The sequence below is a fragment of the Dermacentor variabilis genome, chromosome 1 (genome assembly GCF_050947875.1).
Source record: "Dermacentor variabilis isolate Ectoservices chromosome 1, ASM5094787v1, whole genome shotgun sequence".
Lineage (NCBI taxonomy): Eukaryota > Metazoa > Arthropoda > Arachnida > Ixodida > Ixodidae > Dermacentor > Dermacentor variabilis.
This window is the reverse complement of record NC_134568.1, coordinates 177,116,450-177,142,654: the sequence shown is the minus strand read 5'-3', so window position 1 is coordinate 177,142,654 and position 26,205 is coordinate 177,116,450. Positions and strand designations below refer to the sequence as shown.

The 26,205-nt window shown below is 44.8% G+C and overlaps 1 protein-coding gene across 1 annotated transcript in view; it reads left to right on the top strand.

Annotated features, from left to right (window-relative positions):
• LOC142588463 (synaptotagmin-15-like) overlaps nt 1-26,205 on the top strand; it is a 378,085-nt gene that overhangs the window by 247,533 nt on the left and 104,347 nt on the right. The window contains exon 4 of the mRNA XM_075700233.1: nt 2,038-2,263. Within this exon, the coding sequence (XP_075556348.1) occupies nt 2,038-2,263 (226 nt within the window). The remainder of the gene's footprint in view (nt 1-2,037; nt 2,264-26,205) is intronic.

The window sequence follows — 26,205 nt, the reverse complement described above, 5'->3', positions numbered from 1 at the left end:
TCCACGTTCATCGCCACCGAACTAAGAGCGACGAATTTTAAATGCACCAGAGATTTCACAGGAATAGCCAGAGGTAGAAAAACAACACTACGCCCAGAGACAATTCGTTGTCGTAACTTCGTAACAATGATGTAAACATCAGAACTTCCACAATAATTGCTGATATAATTATTATTGCGAGGCATTCTTTTCGAGCGCAGCGCAGTTTTTCCTGCCAACAGTCTGATCGTTTTCACGAAGCACCTAGAGATATAAAAGACCTTGATAGTACCTGAAGGGCCAGTGAAACAGTGTGCAATCACTCATCCCTTCACACGTCCGCTCTTGGCTTCCTGGAAAAGCGCGCCGGAGTTATTCTATTGGCGGTGATTGTTGACGGTGACGTTAGCCCTATACAGGAGGCTAGCACTTTAAGTAACTATTGACGTTGGACGTCCTAGGCGCCTGTAAGATACGCCAGGACTCTCTATAAAGGAAAGGCTAGCTCCTTCCCGCTAGTGCGCTCTGGGAGCTGCATTGAGTCTCCACATCGTCTCTACAGGATCGTTTCCCGCCAAAATGCTTCGCCCGAAGAAGCTTCTCATCCCAGTTTAGCTTGAGGACGTAAGCGTAAGCGCGCCGAGGCCGTTATTCGTCGTTATGCGGTTCAGGCGCATGAGCCGCGCGCTACCCTTCTGGAACGAAAACGAATCGACGATCGTGAATGCTACAAACCGATGAAATCAATAAAACCAGTGGACCAATGGATATTGCATAATTTAATGTCAAATTAATGCACATTTGTACCATAATGCAACTTATTGTACATAATCATCTCTAACACTTCGATGTAATAAAACATTTCACCTTCAACAACTACTGTGCCATTCCCACTGCACATACCACCAGTTGGCACACACGTTACAACTGCGGGCGCCGTTTCGCTCCAGAAAATTAACAGGATTCGTAAGAACCCTCCGTCTAGGCAAACAACAATGCTTCGCATCACCTCGCGCTCAACTGGGGTTGCGGCTGCCGTAATTTGAGTAACAAAATATCACTAGTTTACTTTTTAGTTGATGACCTTAGGGGCATGTTGTAATTGCAGAACATTTTAATATCAGAGGGAGTCTCCGCTGAAACACGTGGCGTGTAATGGGATTCACACGTTCGTTTGAGTCGTACCGTCTTCATATTGCAGGACTGATCATGTTCATTTGAAAAATTAAACATACATTAGCCAGTAAGCTAACGAACAAAAAATCAAATTAATATTAACGTGACTCCTTCTGCCGACAGAATTATAAGCGCCGGCAGACCGAAAACATTGAAGCGTTCTTTCTTTATTTTATCGTTTTTAATATGGTATAAAGGTTATAAACAGGGATAAGGTGCCTCAGAAAAATTTGAAAGGAAAACCTACAGGCGTCCTCATTGTCCTCGGCAGGTTAGTTTTAACAGGTTAGTAGAGTGACGTCACGTGCGATCGGTGTCGGTGGTGGGTGGCTGTAAAGGGAGAGACTGAAAAGAAAATGAGCGCTGTAGCTTGATGTCTCCAGGCGTGGTTTCTAAGCCGAGAGGACAAGAGCGGGGCAGTATATAGGAAGGCGGCATGGATTTCAGCGTCGAGAGAGAGGGATAATGATAAATGAAAGGCAGGCAGGTTAACCAGGACTGAGGCCGTTTGGGTACCCTATATATATGCTGGGAAAAGGGAAAAGGGGAGGGAAATATTAAGAGATAGTCCACTGTGGACATCGCCGACGTGGATATCAGCGTTGAGAGCTGCGCCTTAGGTGTGAGAGATGCCGTAGAAGGCAGTGTGTGATCAACCTCGTTTACCTGCATTTTTTTTCAACGTTCACCGGACTGTCAATACGTGGGCACATCAGCGTACTTATTCCACGCGCGAATATTGTGCTGCCAAAATATTCAGTTTGTACTCGTAAAAACGCGAGTAGGGCAGTGGAAAGTGCTTTGAACCCAACGCCCTGTAGATGAAAAGAGCCCTTCGCGTTGACATGGTTGTTCGGCTTTCTCTCCCTTCGCGTGTCGCAGCCACCTCGCTCCTGGGTGGCCTGAACCCCGAGCTGTACCGGGTGACGGCGGACGACGGCGCTGACGACGGCGAAGAGCGCAGTTTCCCGGAGAGCCACCGTGGCCGCATCTGGTTTTCGCTGCAGTACGAGGACCCCCGCGAGAGCCTCGAGCTGCGCGTGATCAAGGGACGCAACCTGCCCTCGCGCGTCTGCGGATCGGTCAACTGCTGCGACCCCTTCGTCAGGTGAGCGCGCGGAGAGCGAATTCACGGCACGGGGCTGGGTATGGTTCGATGTCCACACGGTCATCGGTCCGCTAAAGCACCGCTGATGGCTGCCAGCGGTCGTGTATGGGCGTCTTGCGCTGGAGCTTGAGGTACAGTAGTGGCGCCTAGTGGTGGCGCGCGAAACGTTATCTGGGTAGTACAGGCTTGGGTGGTATTGAGCCCTGGCTGTAGCGAAGCACGTTTCTAGCCCGAGTTTTACGTGGATTCGCGCTTTTTTCTGCCCTGTTGCGAGTCCGAAAATGCTCGTCACTTCTCACAGCTAGACCACGCTGCGAGCTAGCCGCAGCCTATAGTTTAACGAAAACGGACTCTCCGTGAGACGCAATGCTGGAAGCAGAAGGAATCGGCGACGCCGATTCGGTGGGACCTAGCTCAACCTCGAAAAAGCGTCACCGTCGTTACTTCTGTGTCGCGGGCTGCCATGAACAAGAAGGCCTGGATCCCAACATCAGATTCTACCGTTTTCCTTCAAGGCCTCACGAAGTGGAGCGTCGGGCGCACTGGACAGCTGCAGTTCGTACAGCTGCGCTGGGTAAGCGAAACTTCGCGCCATGCTGACTGCCTCGCCTGTCTTGAAGCTTGCTTGATTATCTGCGTTCTAAAATTCGGTCTTTTGCACCTACAGTCCCGACGGCAGACCGATATATAGCAGCAGGCATGGCTGGTAATTCACGATTCGAGACCCGGCCACAGCGACAATTAACAATTCGACCGGTGCGAAGTGGTGGAGTGACCAGGTGTGTGCAAATGACCACAAATGGTCGGGCTGGTTCGGTGAGATGGTACTATCCCACTACGAGCAGCACAGGTTATAGAGTTAAATGTGCTCATCCTTGACCTCAAGCCAGCACGTTGAGGCAGCGCAGCAAGGTAGTATTGGTTGCAGCACATCGATGTTCGAGCACTGTCATTAAAAGCTACGTGAAGCGAGCAGCACACGAGCTCGTGCTGCAGCGCGATTCGCACATACGTTACTGCGAGCTCATATGCATTGCACCCATTATTTATCAGTTGCTAAAGGGACAGATGGCCGCTACTACAGTGCAGGCATAACTGCTTATCTAGCGACATGCAGTCAACAAAGTTATAGAGGCCCGCCGCTTCACGGCATGTCAAGACCACTGCCGTCGCGGTGCGTACCGTCGTGTGCTCGAGCAGTTCAGTACACATGATGTTTGCTTATCGCTGCTGTGAATTCATTTATAGCAAGCATTTCCTCGCGTTTGTGCGCCTGAATCTAGCAGCGTGCAAACCTTACCTGAAGTTCAACTTCGCACGCGCCTCGCTTCACTTGCAATTGACACCGCGCTAAAACTTAGCCGCTTATTTCTTGAACGGCGTACACGTATTCGGCGTTGCATTATTTATTGACTTTACGCAACGTGCCACCCCTGAAAAAATCTTCGGCGCCCGATATTCGCTGCAAGCCGTGGTACAACAAAACCGAAAGTGGCAGGTCCATATTGTAAACGTGCTTTTCGAAGCAGGCGACCGAGCTTGGCACTACCCAGTTCAGGACAGAGGGCGCTTTTTAGCACCATTTTCGCAGCGCCCCCTGGGCAATGCAAGAGCCCCATTAACGCGTTTTCGAGTAGGAGTGCCGGTCGTTCACTTTTTCTTGATTCTACCTTTCTTTCGCAACATTTGGTTGATTCAGTTGGGCCGAGACGTGGGCGAGACTTACGCATCCCGTCGTGACGCTCATTATTCGTGCAACCATTGGCTGGCTTCCTTGTGAAATATAAGACGAAGATAACAAATTGTGCAGGTTCTCGGCACCGCGAAGTCACCTGATGCGATGGCATTCAGCCTAGCTAGTTCCCTCCTTTTACTCAATCCTGTGTGCTAGTGATCATTTGTATTTATCAATAGATTGAGGGGAGGGGCAGAGATAGAGAGAGCGATAGAGAGAATCCTACATTTCACCACACTGGCAAAGCTGTACGTATGCGGCGAAGAGCAGCTAGAGCCATAATTATAGGCGGAAATGTACACTGCGCATCACCCTTGTGTGGAGCACGGGGATGGCGGCCGCCGAGGCGCTCCGCAGGCAGCCAGTGACACCTAACGGTAGCTGCTGGGCTCGCGGTAGGAGGCGCCTGGGCACGCAGCGGCCGACGCATCTAATCTCGGGCCCAGCCACTGCCATTCCGAGTGGATGCACCGTGTGAAATAACCTGCTATAATTAGTAGATTTAAATATGTGTCATAAAGTAATTAATTTAGAAAGTTAATTAGCGTAATTGCGTTTACTATTCAATTGAACATTTTGATTTCTCGTGGAAGTAATGGCCGCCTCATCGAGTAATTTAGATCAAAGGTTAGAATTGTGCTATTTGCACAATTGTAAATAAACAGAACCCGTGGATAACCCACGAAATTATACACCTAAAGCGGAAAATTAACCGTGAGAGACAGAAGTAAAAAAAGATCATAATAAAATTTCGGCGCTAAGCTCTATGTTGCGCACAAGTATGGCTGCTGCTAAAACTAATTACTATGACGTGACATTAACTAATTTTATGAAGCACGATCCGCACCGTTTTTGGCGCCATTTGTCGCATAATAATGAAGGTCCAAGTGGCATTGTCGCTAATGGCGAACTTGTGTCGGACAACTCGCGTATGGCAGTATGTTTTAATGATTTTTTTCAATCTGTCTTCACTGACATTTCTGCAGATGGTCTTTCTCCCCTCTCACTAGAATCCCCGTACACATCACCAATGCCTAATATTCAAGTTTCGCATGAAGGCATTGTAGCTCTTTTGCTTAAAATTAACGATAAGAAATCTGTAGGCCCAGACGGCATACCAAATGCCTTTCTGCGCAGCTATGCGGAATGGGTAGCTCACTATCTAGATATTATTTTTATTCTTCACTAAAACAAAAACGGGTCCCAGATGACTGGCTAGTCGCAAAGGTGGTTCCGGTTCACAAGTCTGGGGAAAGGCAACATTGTAAATTGTCGGCCAATTTCACTCACGTGTGTATGCTGCAAACTACTTGAACACATAGTTTCAAAGTCAATTTACACCTACCTTGAAGACAAGAAAGCTTTTTTTCCCAACCAGCACGGATTTCGACAGCACATTTCGACTGCCATACAGTTCATAGAAACGAACAACGATTTTTCAGCTTCCTTGAACACTAGAAAGCAGGTCGACGCTATATTTTAGATTATTCGAAGGCGTTCGATCTGGTCTTACATAACCAATTAATGAAAAAGCTGATGGAAATGAATATAAATTATGATGTTGTTAGGTGGATCCCCTCATATCTTACAGATCGGACACAATACGTTGAAATAAATGGTAACAAATCTAACCAATTAAAAATTGCCTAAGGTGTTCCACATGGATCCGCTTTAGGACCACTTCTTTTTCTAGTTTACATAAATAATATTGCTCATCACACAAGTAACGACATAACCATCCGGTTATTTGCAGACGATTGTTTATTATATCATGTAATCAATAACCAAAACGCTCAGGCGTCACTTAGTCGAGCCCTTAAAGCTGTAGAAGTCTGGGCCGCGAAAAGTAAAATGACAATTAACGAATCTAAGTCATTCATGCTCAGAATTACAAACAAAACAAAGCATGTTATTGAGTGTAATTATGAGATGAACTCAACAATTCTAACCGAAGCTGAAACGATAAGGTACCTAGGTTTAACAATTTCGAAAGACTTAAGTTGGAAATCACACATAGACAGAATTTGTGGAGCTGCAGAAAAAAAAAATTATGGTTCCTTCGCCGAAAATTAAAGCTAGCAACCACACCCGTCAAACTACTTGCATATTTAACTTACATTACACCGACGTTAGAGTATGCCAGTGCCATTTGGGATCCGTTTCAATCAGGATTAATAAACCGCATTGAGAAGATACAGAGAAAATCTGCAAGGTTCATTCTTTCCCGGTATTATCGTACTGACTCTGTTTCCGAAATGCTTCGGTTGCTTGATATGCCTCCATTGGCTCAACGGCGGAAGTTGGCTAGACTTAAATTTCTTTTTTTGTTATCAAAAGGCCACTTCAATATTGAAACCACACCCTGTCTTGCTCCCAGAAAGGCTAGAAACGTCAGGTCAAGCAATCATTGCATGTTCTCAATTCCAAAAGCATATCTGGACATGTACGCTTATTCATTTTTTCCGCGAACGATTAAGGAATGGAACAATTTGCCGGCGTCTGTTTTACAGTCGAGTAGCATTAAAATATTTCAGGAACGCGTTAAAAACGTTTTATGAAATTGAATTTTAGTAGTGTCGTGCAAACATTGTCACACTATTCTAGAAATACATACAATAGTCTTTCTTTTATGCTGCTTCCGATATCACTGTCACAATGTTGCAAACATGTATTTCTTAGCCAGAAGATTGTATTTGTATTTGGTTATCTGTTTTGAATTGTATTTCCAACATTCATTGCTTCATGTGCTATTTACGTTTGTAAGGTGTTTACATTTATTACGCTATGCGCAAACTTGCTGAACCCACCCTGTTACGGCCAAGACGGCCAACAGTATTTGAAAATAATAATAATTTGCCATACGCAATCTTTGAAAAATGTGGTGCAAAAAAAAAGAAAAAATACCCTGTATGTCGGTGAGTACAGACTAACTTTTTTGTTGTGTGTGTCGCGCAATCGCACGGGAAAAATATCTCCTCAGGAACGTCATGCGAGAATACCAGCGGCGGGACGAGAGGATCGGCCATTCGAGATTGCGTTTTGAGCTTGGTAGGACTGTCTGAAAAAGAAAAAAAAGGGGGGAAAAAGAAGAAAAAAAAAACATAATTACGCGTGCCAAGATGACCACTTGCTTTTGTGTTGCTTCTAAGCTGTCGAATAAAACTAGGGAATTTGAGCCCCTCACATCATTGGCATATTCGACAACGGGTGGCCACATTGCAGAAATACAAAATTACCTTTATTTTTCTAGGTGCACCTTTGAAATTTCGCCTCATGAAATTTAACACAGTCACAGATTTACCTATAAGTTCCAACGCAGATCATGTGAAAACGTTGCGCATAACTAGCGTATTCAGCCTGTGACATACGTGGATCCTTGACGTGACACTGCGCATGAAAAAGCTTACGCTTGCGCGTGAAAGGAACATTATTGTACTTGATCAATAATTGGCGAAGAAGGAAAGCCGTAGGCTGAAACCAACGTTTCTAAAAGGAGACTTGTGTTCGTCAAGACGCCCACCATGGTATCTCGGTGTTTAAGGTGCTGCACTGCTGAGTTGGAGGCCACGAGTTCGATCACGGCTGCAGCAGCCGCATTTCGATGGGGGTAGGAGGAGGAGGAAATAGAGAGAGCAGGCGGGGATGTTAACCAGAAATGCGTCTGGTTGATTACCCTACTCTGGGGGACGGGAAAGAGGGAATAGAAAGATAAGATAGAGAGAGGGAGGGGAGGAAAGCCGTGGTGAGTTCGCGCTTGCGCGCGGAGGGCCTCCCAAGTCAAAGGCGTTCACACAGGCCAGCCGCCATCAAGAAAGACAAATGTACCTTCACAGTTTTGTGGGCCGAGGAGCGATGGGGGCGGTCTTCAAATAGCGCCTGCACGGACAACGGCCGATCATCCAGTCGTCCTAATGCGATATATTATGTTTGTCTTTCCCACTGAAATCGATGACAATGGCACACTAAATGTTCGATGCTCTCTTCCACGCCGCAGACGTCGCATGCAGCACTCTCAGTCGTTCCAATCAAAGTAGTGTACGCCTTCGTGAAACCCACTCCCAACGACAGCCGGTATTAGCGGCGAGAACTTAGGGTGGCGCCCCCTCACGAGTGACGTCACGGCCAGGACTCCGCTCGCTCCGGCCCGCTTGGTTGCCACGTGCGCTCGTTCCCTTCGTGTATGCTTGGCGTAATGGTGGCCCGAGCCGTACTTATTCAAGGATATGTCGGCTTCTTTCTGCTGACATACCTGAACCACAGTTCCTTCTTCAAAAGCGCGTGAGTTGAGAAAATTTGCGGCTTGGAATCGCAAGTTATGTAGCGTTCCCTTACAAACTTTTTATAGAAAGTCTATAGACAGTCTATAGACGTCTATAGGCTGTCTATAGACATTCTATAAAAATTTTTGTAAGGGTTGAAGGGGTCTGCGGGTTTTGCAATGCATATACGCGCCGTGTCTGTCCAGAAATTTTGCGAAAAAAGAATGTCTGCAAATTCAACACGAAAGTTGTGTATGATACTTCACTAAACACTTAACATTCCCTTAGTACTTAGCCATGAGAGCATTTTACATGGAAGTAAAATCTTGGTATTTTGTGTCAACATGTTATCCGTGTTAGAAAGACATTGCCCAGCGAAGCTGACATCATGATTCTTATTGCTCTGGTGGGTTGTTCTAGTCAAATATGGCCACTTTATTAATGCGTAAAAGAAAGAGGTAGGCGCGCATTTCGTATGAAAAAGTTTGCAGCTACTTTCACTGCTTTCTGAAACAGGCCCCCATAAAACGACTTGCTCATGGCTGCTAACACGACGGCGCATCATATGTAGAGTATTTGCATAGTTAATTCATTCATTCATTCATTTATTGATAGTGTCAGCCTTTCTCAGGCTATTACAGTACCATAGTAGCAATCACCTGAAAGAAAGGTTTCGTGGTTAAGATCGATAGCCAATCGATTGCAAGCGATGAAATGTCTCATGGTCGCTCTCAGTAGCCTTTGTCGACAATATGGCACGCCGCTTACGCAACGGTAGCAACCGACTGTCGTTATGGCAAGGCACGCATTGTTCGCGAAACCCATCAGTTCACTAGAACTTCGAATTGACACCATGAATCAGCTTTTACAGGGTCAATTACAATGCATAAAGTATACTCGAGGTACTACAGTGCAGGTTAGGGTGCCTAGAAAAGGAAAATAAAGCACTTTCTGCCTCACCATGTCTCGATCCCGCGTTGTTTAATTATACAAACGGAGAACTATTCGCTTCGTTATTACATAAAAGAGAACCTGGCAAACCTTCATGAGGAAGACACCACAAGCCTTGCATGTTTTACTTGGTTTTTGACCCTCCGCCGGGGAATTGTACCTTCACTATATCCCATACTACTAATGAATGACGCTTCGGCTTCTTTCTGGTTGCACCCATACGGTCCAAAAGGCATACTTCACTAAAAGATATGGGCCGAGCAGGATGTGTGAGCTCGCCAAACAGATTCGTCATGTATATTCCTCAAGCAACAAACACCAGTAAATTGCTCAAGCGAGTAGGACGTGTAGTACGGAAAAAGGAACATATATTGGTACATTCCTTTTCGTATTCTGCAAACAGCTCTAAGCCTCAATTAGCTTTACTTCAAATTACTGCCACTTAAACACGTGAAGAACCGCCTAATTTTGAGAAGCAGTTAAAGAAGTAAGTGGTGCTAGTAGAATCTAAACTGCAGTGTTAGTTATGTCCTCGTGTTACTGCCGAGCATTTCTGTGAAGAAATGAAAAAATTCGATATTATACCATAAACTACTCGTCGTGAGCAAACTTGTTTCAGCGGACTAAAATCAAGATAACTGTTGTAGAAGTCATATATAGCCAGCGTTTGTGACATACTTGTTGCACCGCGGCAGGTATGGTATCATAACTGGATTCTTATATGCTATGTTTTTGCAGTTGTCGATCCGCGCATGAAAAAACCGCAATGGGCTGGTCTGCGCTCCTTCGGCTGGCACTGTAGCGTTGCCTTTGAGAACTGTATTGTAGTCCAAGAAATTAGCTCTCTGAATAAATTTCCTCTAACGAAGAAGTTGCAAAAATATGTTTGAAACGACTGCCATAAGTATACAAGCAAAGCAATGAGAACGAGAGCGAACAAACGACAGCCCTGCAAAGGCGCCCGGACAACGCCCGAACTGTAGCATACGACCTGCGCGAGTCCGTGCCCTGACGTCACGCGAGCGGCGTGTTCCACTCTGTTAAAAACAGCTTTCGTGCCAGGTGATGAAGCTGCCTTGCAGCGTCTGTCCTGTAAAGAGGAATGGGAACGCTGCGTTGTTCTTGATGTTACTCTCGGGCAGCTTTGTCTCTTTGGTCATTTCCACTGATCCCCCAATGGCCAGGTAGCCACTGGAAAATAATTTCGTGGCCTTTCTATTCGACGTCGTGATGAAGTTTGACGATTTCTTATGTTAGCTCTTCGTGAGCTCCACGTCTCAGATGGGGGTAAAATGCAAAAACTCTCTTGTACTTAGATTTAAGTGCACGCTAAAGATCCCCAGCCCATGAAACTTAATCCGGAGTCTACTAAGGCGTACCTCATAATCACATCTTCATTTGACACGTAAAACACCCCAGAACTTAGCTTCGTCAGGGCAACAAGTCCCCTTGCAGAAACATTGGCTTCAGACTGAGGCTTCCCTTGTTCACCCACACTTCGTCTCTTCAGTCTATATGTCTCTGGATGCTTGTATTTGGACACATTAAGGAAGATAAGCCATTCGTAATGCCAATTAGAAATTTTATCGCAGTTGTTTTGCAATATACTTGGTCATATACATATTTAATTTCTAACTACGATATGCATTCTTCCGCATAAATCTGAATGTTTCACGTATTCCAAGATCAATATTGTTAATATCAACTAGGAACAGTAGCGGACCCGCCAATAGTGAGCCTCGCGGAACTCCCGAAATTACGGACTGTCAAGGATTACAACTTTTTGATTCGAGATTTTGTTTTGTACATACGGTAAGTCTAAGGCAATTTTAGGGATGTTTCCCTTACTTTTCTTGTTATCAAATTATATGCTGACATCCTGTCTTAGTCATAAAAATATAACCGGCTGTTCGCCCCCTCCCCATTTTTACTTCTCTCCCTTCTTTCCTGCGTGCATATTCTCAAGTGCATTAGGAATTACATGAGCATAAGTTTATTAGAACGCGCAAGGCACCGCTGTAAATCTGCGGCGTAAGACGTTGAAAGACTGACCATTTGCTGTGAAAAATGGTGTCAATGCCATGGCCTAGTGTTTTGCCTAGCATAGAAGGGCGGTAGAGAGAGAGAGACAAACACACACAGAGGGAACAACTTCATTTGACATGAAACCCTAGTCTAGGCCTGCTGAGAAAAGCAAGGCACTGAGGGGCGGTGGCTAAACCTGAATGACAAAATCACATTTCAGTCTTTATCTTCTCTTTAGACTGCACTTCGAGCCCAGCCCGCGTTTTCTGCATATGGGTCAGGTACACGAGCTCGTTTAGAAAATGTCATCCCCACGAGGTCGTCAACAGAATGATACGTCGCCCAGAGACATACGCATAAACAGCTGCAGACGACGCCCCCCAAAGGAAACGCGCTGCTTTGCGCCCCCTACGCCGCACGTGGCACCTGTCGTGCTGATACACCTCGCTTCTCGATATGCGAGTCCTGTCCTTGCGAGACTTCGTTGTGTGGCATGTTTGAATTTCTTCCATGAGTGTTGTATGTGTAGCACTTTTCTCAGCACAACCGTTTTTCGTAGAAATGAGCGCAACAAAATTAACCATTGTTACGCACATTAGTGACGGATATGCTTTTTTTCTCGCAGTAGGCGTTATAAAATTTGTGAATAAACGGAAACTTCTACATATCAAGGTTTTTATATGAAATTCGCATTGTAGGTGGCAGCTCACCATTGCCAAAGACATCAATAACTGATCTCAGACGGTTTCCTATTTTTTGAAATTTATTTGACTCGGTGGTTTAGCATATGGTGCGAAAGAAAGAACCTCTTACTCCCAGAAGCACCATGCATGCTTAAACGTGGAGGATTTGGCAATACTAGGCGAAGTGGCAAGAAAAGTGCCGCAGCTAGTACCCCAAATGAAGCGTGAGCGTTCGTTTTGTCTCTGGCTATTCGTGCCCACGCCGGGAGAGATGAGCTTGACACTTCCCACAACCGCTGCTGGCGTAGCTCTTACGAAGGTCCGAGTGAAGTGACTACTAAATATAACTGAAGGGCTCAAGCAGCGGGAAAATTTATTATTTGTTTATGCTTCTTTTTAATTCGTTCTTCCTTTCTGCACGGCAGCCTGTGGGACCATATAGAGAAGTGTTCGGCCCAGGGTTTTCGAAAGGCCCATTCGGAAAGCGTATGGAGGCAATATTTTTCTCGGCCTGGTATCACGTCAAGCGGCAGATCGGCGCATTAAGTTCCAAAGGGATCGGTAGTTCGAGAAATGTCAGTTTACACTTTACCCCTTGAATCATTGCGGTGAAAGCGGCCGCGATACCTGTGGTGCACAGTGCATGTTGTGTTTTATTAAAGTATGGTCGTGTATTAAAGCGAAACAAAAGTAGAAATAAATGCTAAAAGCCGGGGCAGAATGCAAAGCGAATCAAGCGATAATATTGTAAATCTTTCCGAATGCTACAAAAGTGACGTCGCTGTCGGGTGTCACACACCAAAGCAAAGAACGCCGTCGAGGAGGAAGAAATGTGGGGAGACAGCGTACCCATGACGCATCGAAAGCGCGACCGTTAAGGAAAAGGGACGTACGTGGTCGAGCTTTAGGCAAAGACGTGCGCGGCGACACTGCCCTGAAAAGCAACGCCTGACAGACAAGAGTGACATACGTGCATATCGACAAAGCAGTGGGACCTCTGCGACTGAGATATGCCGGGTTTTCTGTTCTTTTTGTTTTCACATGGAACGTACTGCTGGGCGCTCCACTTAGTGAATATCCATCACCGCCTTTCAATGCGAATTTTAGTTAGGAGGTAATATGTGAAAGAAACTAAGTATTCAACCTTCGTGCGGGGATTGGTCTCTTCGTTCAAACCGTCGTTGGATTGTTGCTCTGCCTCCATGTCATACTCCGTGAATATCGAAGAGCACCCCAGTGTACGGTGCGGCGTCGTGCGCGATCAATGAGCAATCAATGGACGATCTATAGGTCTTCCAGTCGCACACAAAATAAAATCTTGCGCAAGTTCCTAAGCCGTTGTTCTCTGTATTTGTTTCGCCTTGCTCGGAAATTGAATTTAGGGTAGTGAGGTTTAAAAATGTTGAATTGAATTTTTTGATCGAAAACAGACAGCGTTGTCGAACGATTGAATAGGAAGTGGTCGGTGAGCTCCAGAATGTTTCTTCAAAACCAAAACACTGCCGAAATGAAGGGGAACAGGGTCGAACAGATATAGCGCGCTGTTCCCCGCTTTTCCTGAGCGCACCGGTAAATTACTCGCGCTGTGGATAAGCGTCTCAATTCAGCGCCGGTGGCAACCGAGAAACCAAGCGAGTTGCGAAAAGAGTAAGTCGCGCGAGCGGTCTAAGCGCAAGCCGCGCAATCTGTCTGGATCGGATGCGCTGTCACACAAGAAATGGAGAACTCGCGGAACGCGCTGTCATGAAATTGACGTCTTGCAAAATGGGACTCGCGGAATCTGTCTGTATAAGGTGGGTGGAAGCTTGGACACGGCTGGTGGCTGTTTTTCAATTATTTTGAACGTCCAAGTTTACTTTTATGAGAAAATCTACAGTTCACTTTCCCGGTGCCACTCTCTGGCATCTACGAAATGACAAAGATAAACAAACGGAAGCAGCGCATCGGTGCGTCATTGGATGAGCGTTGGGTGGAAAAATCGCCTTAGCGTGGATTGCGCCAGCTTCAGCCACCGCAAGAAAATACTATGTTATTATACTATGGCGAACATGTCCTGCCTCTTTGCCACAGCAAAAACTGCGAAATGCGCTATAAACCCTTTCGGCCCTGGTGGTGTCACTCGACGCCATCACCGAAAACGTCCTACAGGATTAAAGAAACGTAATAAGTTGGAAAACTTATGCGTTGCACGCGAAGATTATATAGTCTTGATGTAATTACCAAAAGGTGGGCTAGAATGTGGCAAGAAATGCAATGTTGTGCCAAAAAAATCAAACCAAGAAAATAAATAGTAGCAGGGACACTCTTGATCCCACGTTAGGAGGTTGTCTGTGTTAAACATCTTGAGCGTGTGGTCTGATAATTTAATTTTACAATAAAAATGTATTTAAAGAATAAATGTAGTTAAGGGATAGCTCATTTTACGATGCGTTAATTTGACGTCGCGAGGGCTTAGTGGCTGTAGAAGCTACGCTGCTTAGTTTCATAGTGGTCACTTCGCTTTCTTTTAGCGAGTCTCTCTCCCTCTTTGTTTTATTTTTTTGCTATACGGAATTTTTAAAAGTACGCTGTGGCAGTTAGCATATTTGTAGTCATCGAGCTGGACCACTCAAAGACGCGGGCATTTCTTTCCTGAAATACATGTACAAAACACCGAAATATTTTTATTGCTTGACTTTGGGTACGACCAGCTGTTGAATTCACATCACGTCATTATTCGTCTTTTCACTAAAGATCATAATTCCCGATTTCTCCGGGCTAACCAAAGGCTTAGATTTATCGCTGAATTGCCACGCATATTCGTAAGTTTTTGTAAATCTTTCGGATTTGCCGCTAGTGGCACTATGTCGTTCGCACACATCCGACGAGGGACCTTCTGTTTAACCCTTTGCTCATTACACATGTAAGATAGATCCAAACCTAATTAACTGTTCTCCAATCGCCTTTCTGTGCCCTTGGCTAAAGCGTAAACGACAATGCAGACTGAGGGAATCCTTCTTTCAGTCCTCGGTGAATTTCAACAACTGCATTGCATTTCCGGTTTTCCCATAAAATTTGTACTTAGTTTTCCCTATAATCTCCTTCAGCAGATCCCCCAAATCCTTATCTATGCCCTCGTGCTTGAAAATATTCCATAGCGATTCCCTTTGTATATTGTCGTAAGCTGCCTTAATATCTAGAAACGCTATTCATAAAAGTACACTCTCAGCTATTGAGACCTCTGTGCACTGAGTTAGTATAAAAATATTATTCTCCAAGCGTCTTCCCGATCTTAACCCATTTTGTAGCTCCTCCAAGATACTATTTTTTCCACCCACTTTCACAGCTGTAATTTTATGGCTTGCATTGCTATGTTCTATATCACCGATGTTACTGTAACTGGTCGATACGAGATCGTCTTATCCCTATCGCATTTGCCTTTGTACATGACCTTCTTCTTGATTTCATGTCATCCAATCAGGATTCTTTTTAATTACTCGCTCTACGGCACTACTCAACTCTGCCTTGTTATTTTGACCCAGCTGTATTAGAAATTCATCTGGTCCTGCTGCCGCGTTGTTAGGGACAAATAGGCTTCTCTATTAGTAGATCTGGTTGAGCCTGAACAACGCTTTCTTTCATGATAGTAGTCTGCTGGGCCAGTCGGCGGTAACATATTGTAAACGTATGAGCAGTTTAATGGCAGGGGTGAAGAAAGAGCGTCTGTCCTGTCAAGTCTTTGTTCACCGCTGCCGTTAAACCGCCATACGTTTACGATATGTTACACGTTCTTTCTTGCCGAATTTATCCCTAATAACATCTCTGATTTACCGCAGTGCGTCGTCTCCTTCGATGATGTCACCGTCTTCATCCCTTATAGCGCTATCCCTTATCCTTCCTTATAGTATCTTATATAGCCATTTGCGAAGTTTAAGTTAGAGCTCCTAGTGCTCTTACGTGGCTTAACAAGCTTTTTGGTGCGCCTTTGTCTTTTGCGAATGTCAGGCATCCAACGTTCACTTGTAATTTTTTTTTCTTGCATGGGCTCACTCGCCACCCTTATACTTTCTCGGTACTTGTTCCATCCAACGAGTGCCTCTTCTTCGTGTAATGCCAAATTTTTGGTTTCTCTATGACCCCTAGACGCCTCCTTACACTCTTTCATAGCTTGCTTTATTTCGTGTTCCACCACTTGCGTGGTTTTCTTTCCACTCCAACAATTTTAACCCATGTTTGTTTGCATCGCGTCTGCCAAGTCTTTATATTCCCAGACTGATGTAGGAAGCGCCTCCATTTTCTTCTCCATGCTTCTTGCGATCTCTGCTATTTGCTTTTCATTAATATTTAACAGTTCTTCTGCTATTGATTCCTGTCTTGTGCCGGTATCTCTCCCAAAGGCATACGTTTATGATCGCTACCCAGGCTATCTGTTCCTGTTTCATCTATTGTCATTTAGTCTAGTCGTTCGTAAGCCACGTAAGCGGTTTCTGAGAGTAAGGCGTAATCGATGCATAACTGGCTGTTTCAGGATTGCCACGTTACCTGAACATAACATTTATCCATCTATTTAGAAATTAATCTTACCTTGACGCCCATGCTTGACTTGATCTAAACGACGCCTGTCGTGAACGCGCCGAAGGAAACGCAAGGAGCGTCTTGGGCACGTTATAACGCCAGGCGTCATTTAGACCAAGTCAAGCATGGGCTTCAAGTTAGTATTAATTTTTGAATACACAGGTTATGCTCTCTAATAATTACTAAAAGGTTCTGCTCGTAGCAAATATTCAGAACCACCGTAACCAGTGTATCCGTCTAGATCCTCCATGTCTACATTTATATCTCCTACTAATATCGCCTAGCCTGATTTTCTGAACTTAATATTATCGTTTCTAATACCGTCACTCAATTCTTTATTTTCGTCCCTGCTATCGCTACCTGTCCATAGGTAAGCTTCTTCAAGCCACGTGTTTTTTGCCTTCCCATGTGCCGCAAATCCATTGGTGCTTCTTTTATGCCAATATAGTTTACCCTTTCTCACTCCAAAGCTCGCCTAATTAACATGTTTACACCTCTGCCTTTCGTTCACACAGTCACTCTGTTGCGCCTGTCCCACAAAAAAATTGTCAATAGCAGGTGGCTTCTCGAAATCGAGAAGATGCGTTTCGCTCAAGGCGTACACAATAACGGCTTCGTCATTCAGCTGTGCTTGGATTGCTAGCCATTTAGTCTGCTTGCGACTAACCTGCAGGTTTATGTAAGAAATTGCGCTGTCTCTATGTTGATTTTTTGTGCGGCAATTCTTAACTTCTCATGTTTGAATTCTTCTTCTTGCTGGTGTGTTGCTACCTTCAGTACTTAATCTTCACTGTAAAAAAATGCTGCAGTAAATGACGGGAAATATCTTGGCAGCTCTATTTCCAATAATTTCACCGTCAAAATCACGGCAAATCGCGTCATTTTGTAAGGCGTACATGACGACCTACTACACACGGCATGGCAGTCGAATCAGGTTTTTATCATGAGCAATTACCTCCCCCCCCCATTTTTTTTTCATGTAATATTCGTAACTCTCTCCTTGTCTCCTTATTCATTGCAATAGAAACGACTTGTCGGAATGGCGTCGACATGGCTTGTCAAAAAATTATAAGACATGACCGTTAAAGTGACGGTTAGTTTTTTTTAGTGTGCCTTCCTGAGTGCCTGCGGCCAGCTTAAAAAAGCTACTGCGCGTGCCAAGAATCGACGTCCAACCGGTGTTGCCACGCTATCGCTAAAATGTATCCCGGCACTCCAAAAGGCGCCGTCGCGGCCTGCCCGGTGTACTTCTCGGTTGTTGTGAATGATTGCAATAAATCATGTGCATGATGTAAAAATATAAAAAAAAACCCTTATACGCATACAGGGCGTCCGAGCTAACTTAAGCAAGAGATTAAAAATATGTGAATGCCACGTAGCTGGACAGAACCAAGGTAGTGCTGTTTGCCGTCGCTTGGAGATACACAAATTATTTGTTTCATTTCGCTAAATTAGCTAATTAGTCTTAATTAATTAATCAACTTCTCAAATATTATATTTAGATTAAAAGTGTCTATGAGAAAATTGTACGGTGACGTGAAAAAACTCCCGATACAGCTTTCTGCTGCTCAATACGCGATATATAAAAATGTTTTTCCGAGCCTGAAAGAAGCCCGCAAATCCACGCGAAATTGTCGCGCGACTGGCAGCTCGAGGCACTTAGCGTGTATTCGAGGGCTCCTTTAACGCTCGCAAAAACACTTTTAGGTAGCGCGTATCGAGCAACAGAAAGCTGTATCGGGATTTTTTCACCTCGCTATACAATTTTCGCATTGACGCTTTTTGTGATATGCTGTTTCGATATCCAGGGTGGGTGAGCACGAGGTCGCGGGATCGAATCCCGGCCACGGCGGCCGCATTTCGATGGGGACGAAATGCGAAAACACCCGTGTGCTTAGATTTAGGTGCACGTTAAAGAACCGCAGGTGGTCAAAATTTCCGGAGTCCTCCACTACGGCGTGCCTCATAATCAGAAAGTGGTTTTGGCACGTAAAACCCCAAATATTATTATTATTATATCCAGTGTGGGTTTCGAATGGTTATGACCGCTATAGCGCCACTCCGCGCCCAATGCTGTAAGTGTACTCTGCCGCGTTTCTTTTCCCCTTACTGGAATAAACTCATTCTTTTTGTGGTCCCCGACTTGAGCAGTCCGGCTCTGCTTTAGCGGCGCTTCGCGCCCCGGCCGTTAGGCCTCACGCTGTAGCTCCCGCGTCCGGCCGCCCCATCGAAATCTACTACACTTTTCATCTAATCATAATATTTGAGAAGTTGAAGAATTAATGAAGACTAATTATCTAATTAGGTGTAACGAAAAAATAACTTGAGTATCACGAAGCGACGGCAAGCAACGTTACCTTGGTTCTGTCTAGCTACGTGGCATTCGCATATTTTTTTACCTCTGGCTAAAATTAGCTGGGACACCCTGTATATGAATGTAATCCCGCGTCGTGCGGGTAGTCCAGGTGAGGTTCTGCCCTGTTTCATGCGGCATAAAGGGTTTGTTATTGCCGCGGGGTAGTCAGGTTATATGCTACTGCTCTAGTCCGCCAGTTATTTTGCATGTGTTATCGTATATTCTATCGCAATCAACGGTGATCGCGAAGATTCCATAACATACTACGTTGTTCGCGATTATAGACAGGCATGTTTTACAATGCAAGCAGAAGAACGACGTTATGACAACAATATAATTTCGGTGAAAGCACCCATCAGTAAAGAATAAAACGATGCAGACATGGCAATATTAAGCATATATGGAGCAGCTAATGTATTGTGAAATCATTCATATAATCCTATTCGTGGGGATTCTCGTGAACCTCTCTACCTCGCCCCGTCATTTTTTTTTATTTTGCTTATCTTCATCCTGAACTTTGTTATATAAGCCTAAGCACGAAATTTATGTGTACGTCCTAAGCAAGTGCAATAAGTGCAGATTTAAGATTTTTGGGGGCACAATATAGCAACATTACAGCTGGCCGTCCACTGGCATAAATAAAAGAAAATACCAGTATCCAGGAAACAATACACAAAGAAAATTGCCATGTTCCCACCTCCGTGCGTCTTATAGCAAGAAATCCTTGACTTACATAGTGTCCTCTTTGCTTAATGTGCTCGGGAAAGATGACGTCGATCTTTTATGCAGCCTGAACACTGCAATTAAAATGACGCCAGACCATCAGTACACCTTAATCAAGGCGCATGTGTTATTTGTATGGCAATGTGCGTGTAATATGCCAACCTATTATAAATGTCGCCTTTTGGTCGTTCTCGTTAGTATTCATACTTTTTCAGTACTTTATTTATTGTACGAATAACACGTTGTCAGTATTCATATGTGTATTTGTAAACTTATTCTTTAATTTATGCTGTGGCAAGTCTGCTGTTGATATTGTATTGTGTCTGTTTAGTAATTTTTCTTAGCTGTGAATATTTTTCGAATGTTTATTAGGTTGTTTTAAGAAAGATACTGTTCGCTACACATGCTGTTGACTGTAAAAGGGAGCAAGACCCTCGTCAAGCTGACACAGTTTGACAAGGTTCATTATATATATAATATGCAGGGTGTCCCAGCTAACTTGGACCAATATTTTAAAAATCCAAGAGCTCTATAGAGAAGTCGTACCGGCTGCATAGTCGCCGTAGTCGTATGTACTTACGACAAGCATTTTTTTATCACGACGTATTACTTAATTGATTACGTTTAATTAGTGAACTTTTTAATTATTGCTTGAATCGCAAACATATCAATTACAAAGTTGTAGGAAACCTTAAATAACCTCCGAATCAAGCATTTATTTCGTGCTGAAAAAGTCCTGGTTGTTTTTTCCAAGAAGAAACAAAATCCCACGAAATACGCGAAATACGAAATAGACGCGCACTCGCACGCCCCTACTCAAGCGCCTACAAGCAACCATTTAAAGATATACGGCTGCATTCTCTTATCGCCGCATCGTACAAGGCTCCGCAACGCTTATCAATGCGTCAGCGGCGTGTTCCCTTGATTGCCGCGGCATTCACACAGCGTGAAGCCCTGTATTGAGCTGCCGCCGCCATCAAAGCCGTGTATCCGTGGCTATTCGCTTGGGAGCGTTTGAGTAGCGGCGTGCTTTGGATGTTTCGCGCGCTTTTGTTTCTTCTCTGAAAAACCAATGAGGCAAAGCTATGCACTAAACAAATGCTTGATTCGGAGGTTACTTGAGGTGCCCAACAACTGTGTAATTAATAAGTTTGCGATTCAAGCAATAAATAGAAAGTTCACTAATTAAAAGTAATTAATAAATACTTCGTGATGGAAAAAATGCTGGCCGTAAGTACGTACGACTACGGCTACTATGCAGTCGGTACAATTTCTCTAGACTTCCTGGGTATCTTTAAAATCTTGGTCCAAGTTTGGTCATCAGCGGTCACTCGCCTGCAGGTTGGCGCAAGGCTACAGAAAGCAGCAACACAGGCATCTGGCTATCTTCACACACAAGGCCTTACCATCTCAACAAAAAAATGTGCTCTAGTCGCTTTTACACGAAAAGCGACGTCTCGTTATCCAGTATGCATCAATGGCCAGCCTATCTCCTTCAAGAGAAATCATCGGTTTTTGGGTGTCATTGTTGACCGGGACCTCTCTTGGAGCCCTCAGGTTGGCCACTTGAAGAATAAGCTCACATCTATTGTTCATGTCTTTAAGTTCATCGCCGGGAAAGCATGGGGATCGTCAGTGGGCTCCATGCTACAGTTATATCGAGCACTTTTTATCGGATTGCTATGTTATAGTTCTCCCGTGCTTGCAAGTCAAATCTTCGAGAACTTCAGAGCGTGCAAGCACAGGCACTACGTGTTTGTCTAGACCTTGCGCGGAGCGCCTCAACAATGGCTCGAGACCATCCGATCACGACTTACATTAGTACCGACACGCTTAGGGCCCATGTTCGTCATGTTTAACGCATGCAGTCAAGCTCTCTTGCGTGCCTGCCAGAACGACGACCACAGGCGTCCTTCTCCAACCAGGTCAGCATCCATCGTGCCTGTCTACCATCGGGCTTCACACCCTCAGTACGTTGAACCACAGCTTTGTCGTGTTGAAAACAACCTCAAGTGCGCCTTACGGTTCCAGGGATAAGAAACAAGACTGACCTGCCTACCTTGGCCTTGAAGCAAGTAGCTCTGGATTGTTTGAACACTTTCTACTTTGACCGAGTCCACATATATACGGATGGCTCTTCCACTCAGACCAGCTCCACCGGCGCAGTGGTTATACCATCACGATCAGTAAGCACCCGATACAAGATTTCTCACTTGACAACATCGACCGGGTCGGAGCTTGTTGCCCTCCGAGGGGCCGTCGATTATATTAACAACCAACCCGCTAATCGGTGGGCAATATTCTGCGATTCGAAGGCGGCCTTACAATGTCTTCTGTCATCTCTTCGTTGCGTGTCCTGTGAACAACTCGCGTCGGAGATACGAGAAATGCACCATCGGATGATCGCGAAAGGACACGACGTCGTGTTTCAGTGGCTGCCTGGCCATTGCGGTATTTCCGGAAACGACCTCGCTGACGAAGCTGCTAGGAAAGCACACCAAGGAGCAACCCTTGTTTCTGTACCTTTATCGCGGACTGACGCAGCCCAACACTTAAGCAAGCTAGCGCACCGTATGACATTAGAGAAGTGGCAGACACCTGAATTCACACAAAATCGATTGCATTCCCACGACCCCTCTATTACACTGCGGCTGTTACCAGGGCTCCCGCGAAATGAGGAAACAATGCTGTGCCGCTTACGCTTGGGCGTCGCATTCCCCAATGCGTATACGTTTTTGATTAGAATGAATGGTAGCGCCGACTGCAATGCCTGCGGTGTCGAGGAAACTATAGAACATCTACTGTGCCACTGCCCATCTTTTGAAAACGAAAGGCATGACCTCTGCACAGCTTTCAATAAGCTAGATCGAACACCGTTCACCTTGAACAAGGTCTCGGGACCATGGCCTCGCATATCGCAGCTACAAAAGGCTACAAAAGCGCTGCTGCGATTTTTGAAAACTACCGGATTGAGTCACCGTCTGTGATCCGGACTGAGTGACCGAACGATATCCCCAGTGGACTTTCTCTTCTTCTTTTAATCTTTCCGTCCCCTTTTCCCTTTCCCCAGTGTAGGGTAGCCAACCGGGCTCAGTCCTGGTTAACCCCCCCTCCTTTCGTTTATCATTTGCTCTCTTTTTTGGTCCAAGTTAGCTGGGACACCTTGCATGTATGTATATATATATATATATATATATATATATATATATATATATATATATATATATATATATATATATATATATATATATATATATATATATATATATATGATGAACGAGGAGAAAGGAAACCGAGGGACCCTATCTTTATTAGTCAAAATCATAAGAAGCCAACAAGTAATGACACCAAGGACAGCATATGGGGAAATTATTTGTACTCTTTAATTGAATTAAGGAAATTATAAAGAAATAAAATGAAAGTTAACGAAAAAAACAACTGGTCGCAGGTGGGATACGAGCTTGCCTCTTCGCATTACGCATGCGATGCTCTTACCAACTCAGCTATCGCGGCGCTGTTTTCCCATCCACTTTCTACAGTATTCATGTAGGTATACTAGAAATAACGCTGAGAGTGTTAGCCAGTGCCACCACTCACGGCCATTTATATAATCACGACAATGTGCGTGCTCTCTAGACCTGTCACTGTGCTATAACAGGCAGTCCTACAGAAATTGGTTGCCCCCAAAAGGCCTCGTGCTCATTGGGACAGCACATCTTATGGCAGCACAAGAACCTATGCCGAACGACTAGAATGCGCGTTGTTGCCATAAAAAAAAATAAGGAAAGAGAGGGGTGGAAGTGGGAGAAGGGGGTGGGATTGAATGCGTGGAGAGGATAAGACAAAAATAAGGCGCAAAAGAGAGGAGCTTGCGTTGGCAGTTTTTGAAATGCTCTTCGATCCATCATCATTTCGCTGGATAAGACCTCCTGCGAAGAAAAAGTTTATACATACGCGAAATGGGGCTAACCTGTCATGAAAGTGTATGCAGGTGCACCTCTATCGTGCGTGCTTCTGTTTGGTTCTTGGTGGCAGGCTAATATTGGCCCACTATTTTGTCTCTATTACTAAAGTTTCAGCCAGACTCTCCGGAGGCGACCTAACGCAGCGCAATGAGAGGGTTGTTTATGTCCCGTGTGGCGATATATTATTCCTGCCGTGGTCGCCTGATTAAGTATTCCAGTATTGAGTATTGAGTACATTTTGGTATGATTTGAGTAATTCGCCGTCAGTTATATATATATATATATATATATATATATTAGAGCTTGCGCACATAAAAACGTAAAATTGATAACACTAACCTTCAATAAGCGTGCACGGTTAAGCATTTAGAAACTGAATCTGTTCTTTTTTGAACACATCGGCCTGGGACGCGCAAGATGAACAGAAACTGCCGTGAAACAGGTGTTGCAGAGTTCCTTTTTTCGCGTCTTATTCAACGCTTTTGTGCATGCGTCTCACTTTCACAACGTTATGCCTACCCTTTCGCCTTTATTCCCCGATTAATAATCATATACATGCTTCGGCGAGTTAATTAAGTTCTGCATAAAACGCTCGCGTAATTGTTGCAGTTACGTGATCACGATGGCGTATGTCCATAGATTGCAATTTAGTTTTAGCCAGCTCCGTGAATGGCGCCAGCGTGAATACCAAGCTGTCTTTCTTGCGCTTATATTCTCTTCTATAATATATTGTTTACATTTCAAATAAAAACGCAGAATCTCCCCTATGCTTTATTATGCTTCAGGGACGATTGGCTTCATGTACCGTGCTCTTTATTTTTTTAGTTCATATAACTGTTTTAAAGTCATGTGTATCACAGATAATTTCCGCCATTTAAGATGGGTTACCCGAATATGCGGACATTACCCGCACGCTATATTATAGTGCCCACGTCGTAATTAAAAATACTCCCGAATTAACCTTCCTAATTATTCACTTTCGGGGACACGTTCCAAACGCGAAATGGAAGCCGATCAGCAGGTAAGTCATGTCTGCTTAGTAGAAATTTTAAGATTATAGCAACCGCTTTCGAGATATCTTCCCCCAAAATCTGCTGTATATGCATTGGCGTTACAGTTAAATACAACCCGACCTGCTCGGCGCATGCTTTTGGGAAAATGTTAGAAGGCGCACATATATGTGGTAGATGTCAACGATGGTTATCACGGAAAGGGGGCTATATTTGCAATTTATACTAAGCAAAGAGCACTTCACTACTCCCCGGCTTCACTTTCTGAATTGCAACATCGATGCACTGATGTGCCTAAATTCCTTGCCTGCAAAGTTCAGTTCAAAAAGCTGATAGTGACAACTGTTAGCGTTTATATGCAGCCAACATCGCGAATTACCGAGTCAACTTTCATGCATTTCTTTCATGGGACTCAAGCACCAGTGCTATTGTGCGGTGACTTCGATGCTCATAGCGTTACTTCGCGAAGAGGCCACAATGATTCTATAGAGGCAGATCTTTAGAAAAGGCTATAGACGCATGCAGCCTGGTCGTCATTAATGACCGATCCATTATATTTTTAAGAGGCTATAATTACACTAGGTGGGTCTTGATCTTAATATCGCCTCCTCTGACCTTACGCGCGGTATTTGATGGTGCACAGATTATGAGACACGGGGCAGTGACCACTACCCAATTCTCATAGCACGTCCCCTTATGCATCCGGCAAAATCTCCTAGAGTCACTAAACTTAATAACTGGCAACTATTTCGAGAAAATAATTCTGTGGTACTGAACCAAGCAGACGACTTCGACACGTTCATATCATCACTACTCAGTAATTACTCCAGGGCTACGTGATACACAACTGTTCCAGAAAGACATTACACTGTCGACGCAGACAATGAGCGACTCCGAGCTGTTAGATGGAGAGCAGAGCGTCGGTTCAGTTGATCCGGACGGCTTGAAGATTATCAAGATAGTCAAGCCGCAAACCGGAAAATCTAACGGGGATATGCAAAAACTGGAACAGCAGCGCTGGCGTGAGTTCTGTACGTCACTTACCCCCTTCACTCTATTACCGAAAATCTGGAGGTTAATAAACGCCCTTGACCATCCAGTATCACAATGTAGCCCTTTCAAAAGCCTTGCTATAGCTCGTGGCTTATCTGAACGCGAAATTGCAAACCCGTTCTCCGCAGTACTAGTAAATTTCGTACGACTTGTCTGAGTTCCAGATCAATCTAGCTTGTTGGTGCAGCAACAGATTGAAGATGCTTGCAACCAACCTCGTGCCCAGTTGGATATTCTGTTCCCTCTACAAGAATTGCAGCATGCTCTTTCGAAGACACGCCAAGGAACAGCGACTGGTCCTGACAACATATCGTATTCCAGCTTGAAAAAGCCTTGGGCGGATAGGCACGTCCACTCTCCTACACGTATTCGACAAAATGTGGGAGCACACCATCTACGCCGACGACATCACCTTATGGTGCTCCGGCGGCTGCGAGGGCAGAGTCGAAGAATCCATGCAGGAGGCGATCGACGTGATCGAAGAGTATCTCCGCCCCACCGGACTTCGATGCTACCCCGCCAAGTCGGAGCTTCTGCTTTACAGAAAGGAGAAGGGAGGCAGACCCAAAGATTGGAAGCCAGTCTCCGAAAGCAGCTTTAGTCTTATATAGCGATTCCAAAACGGCTG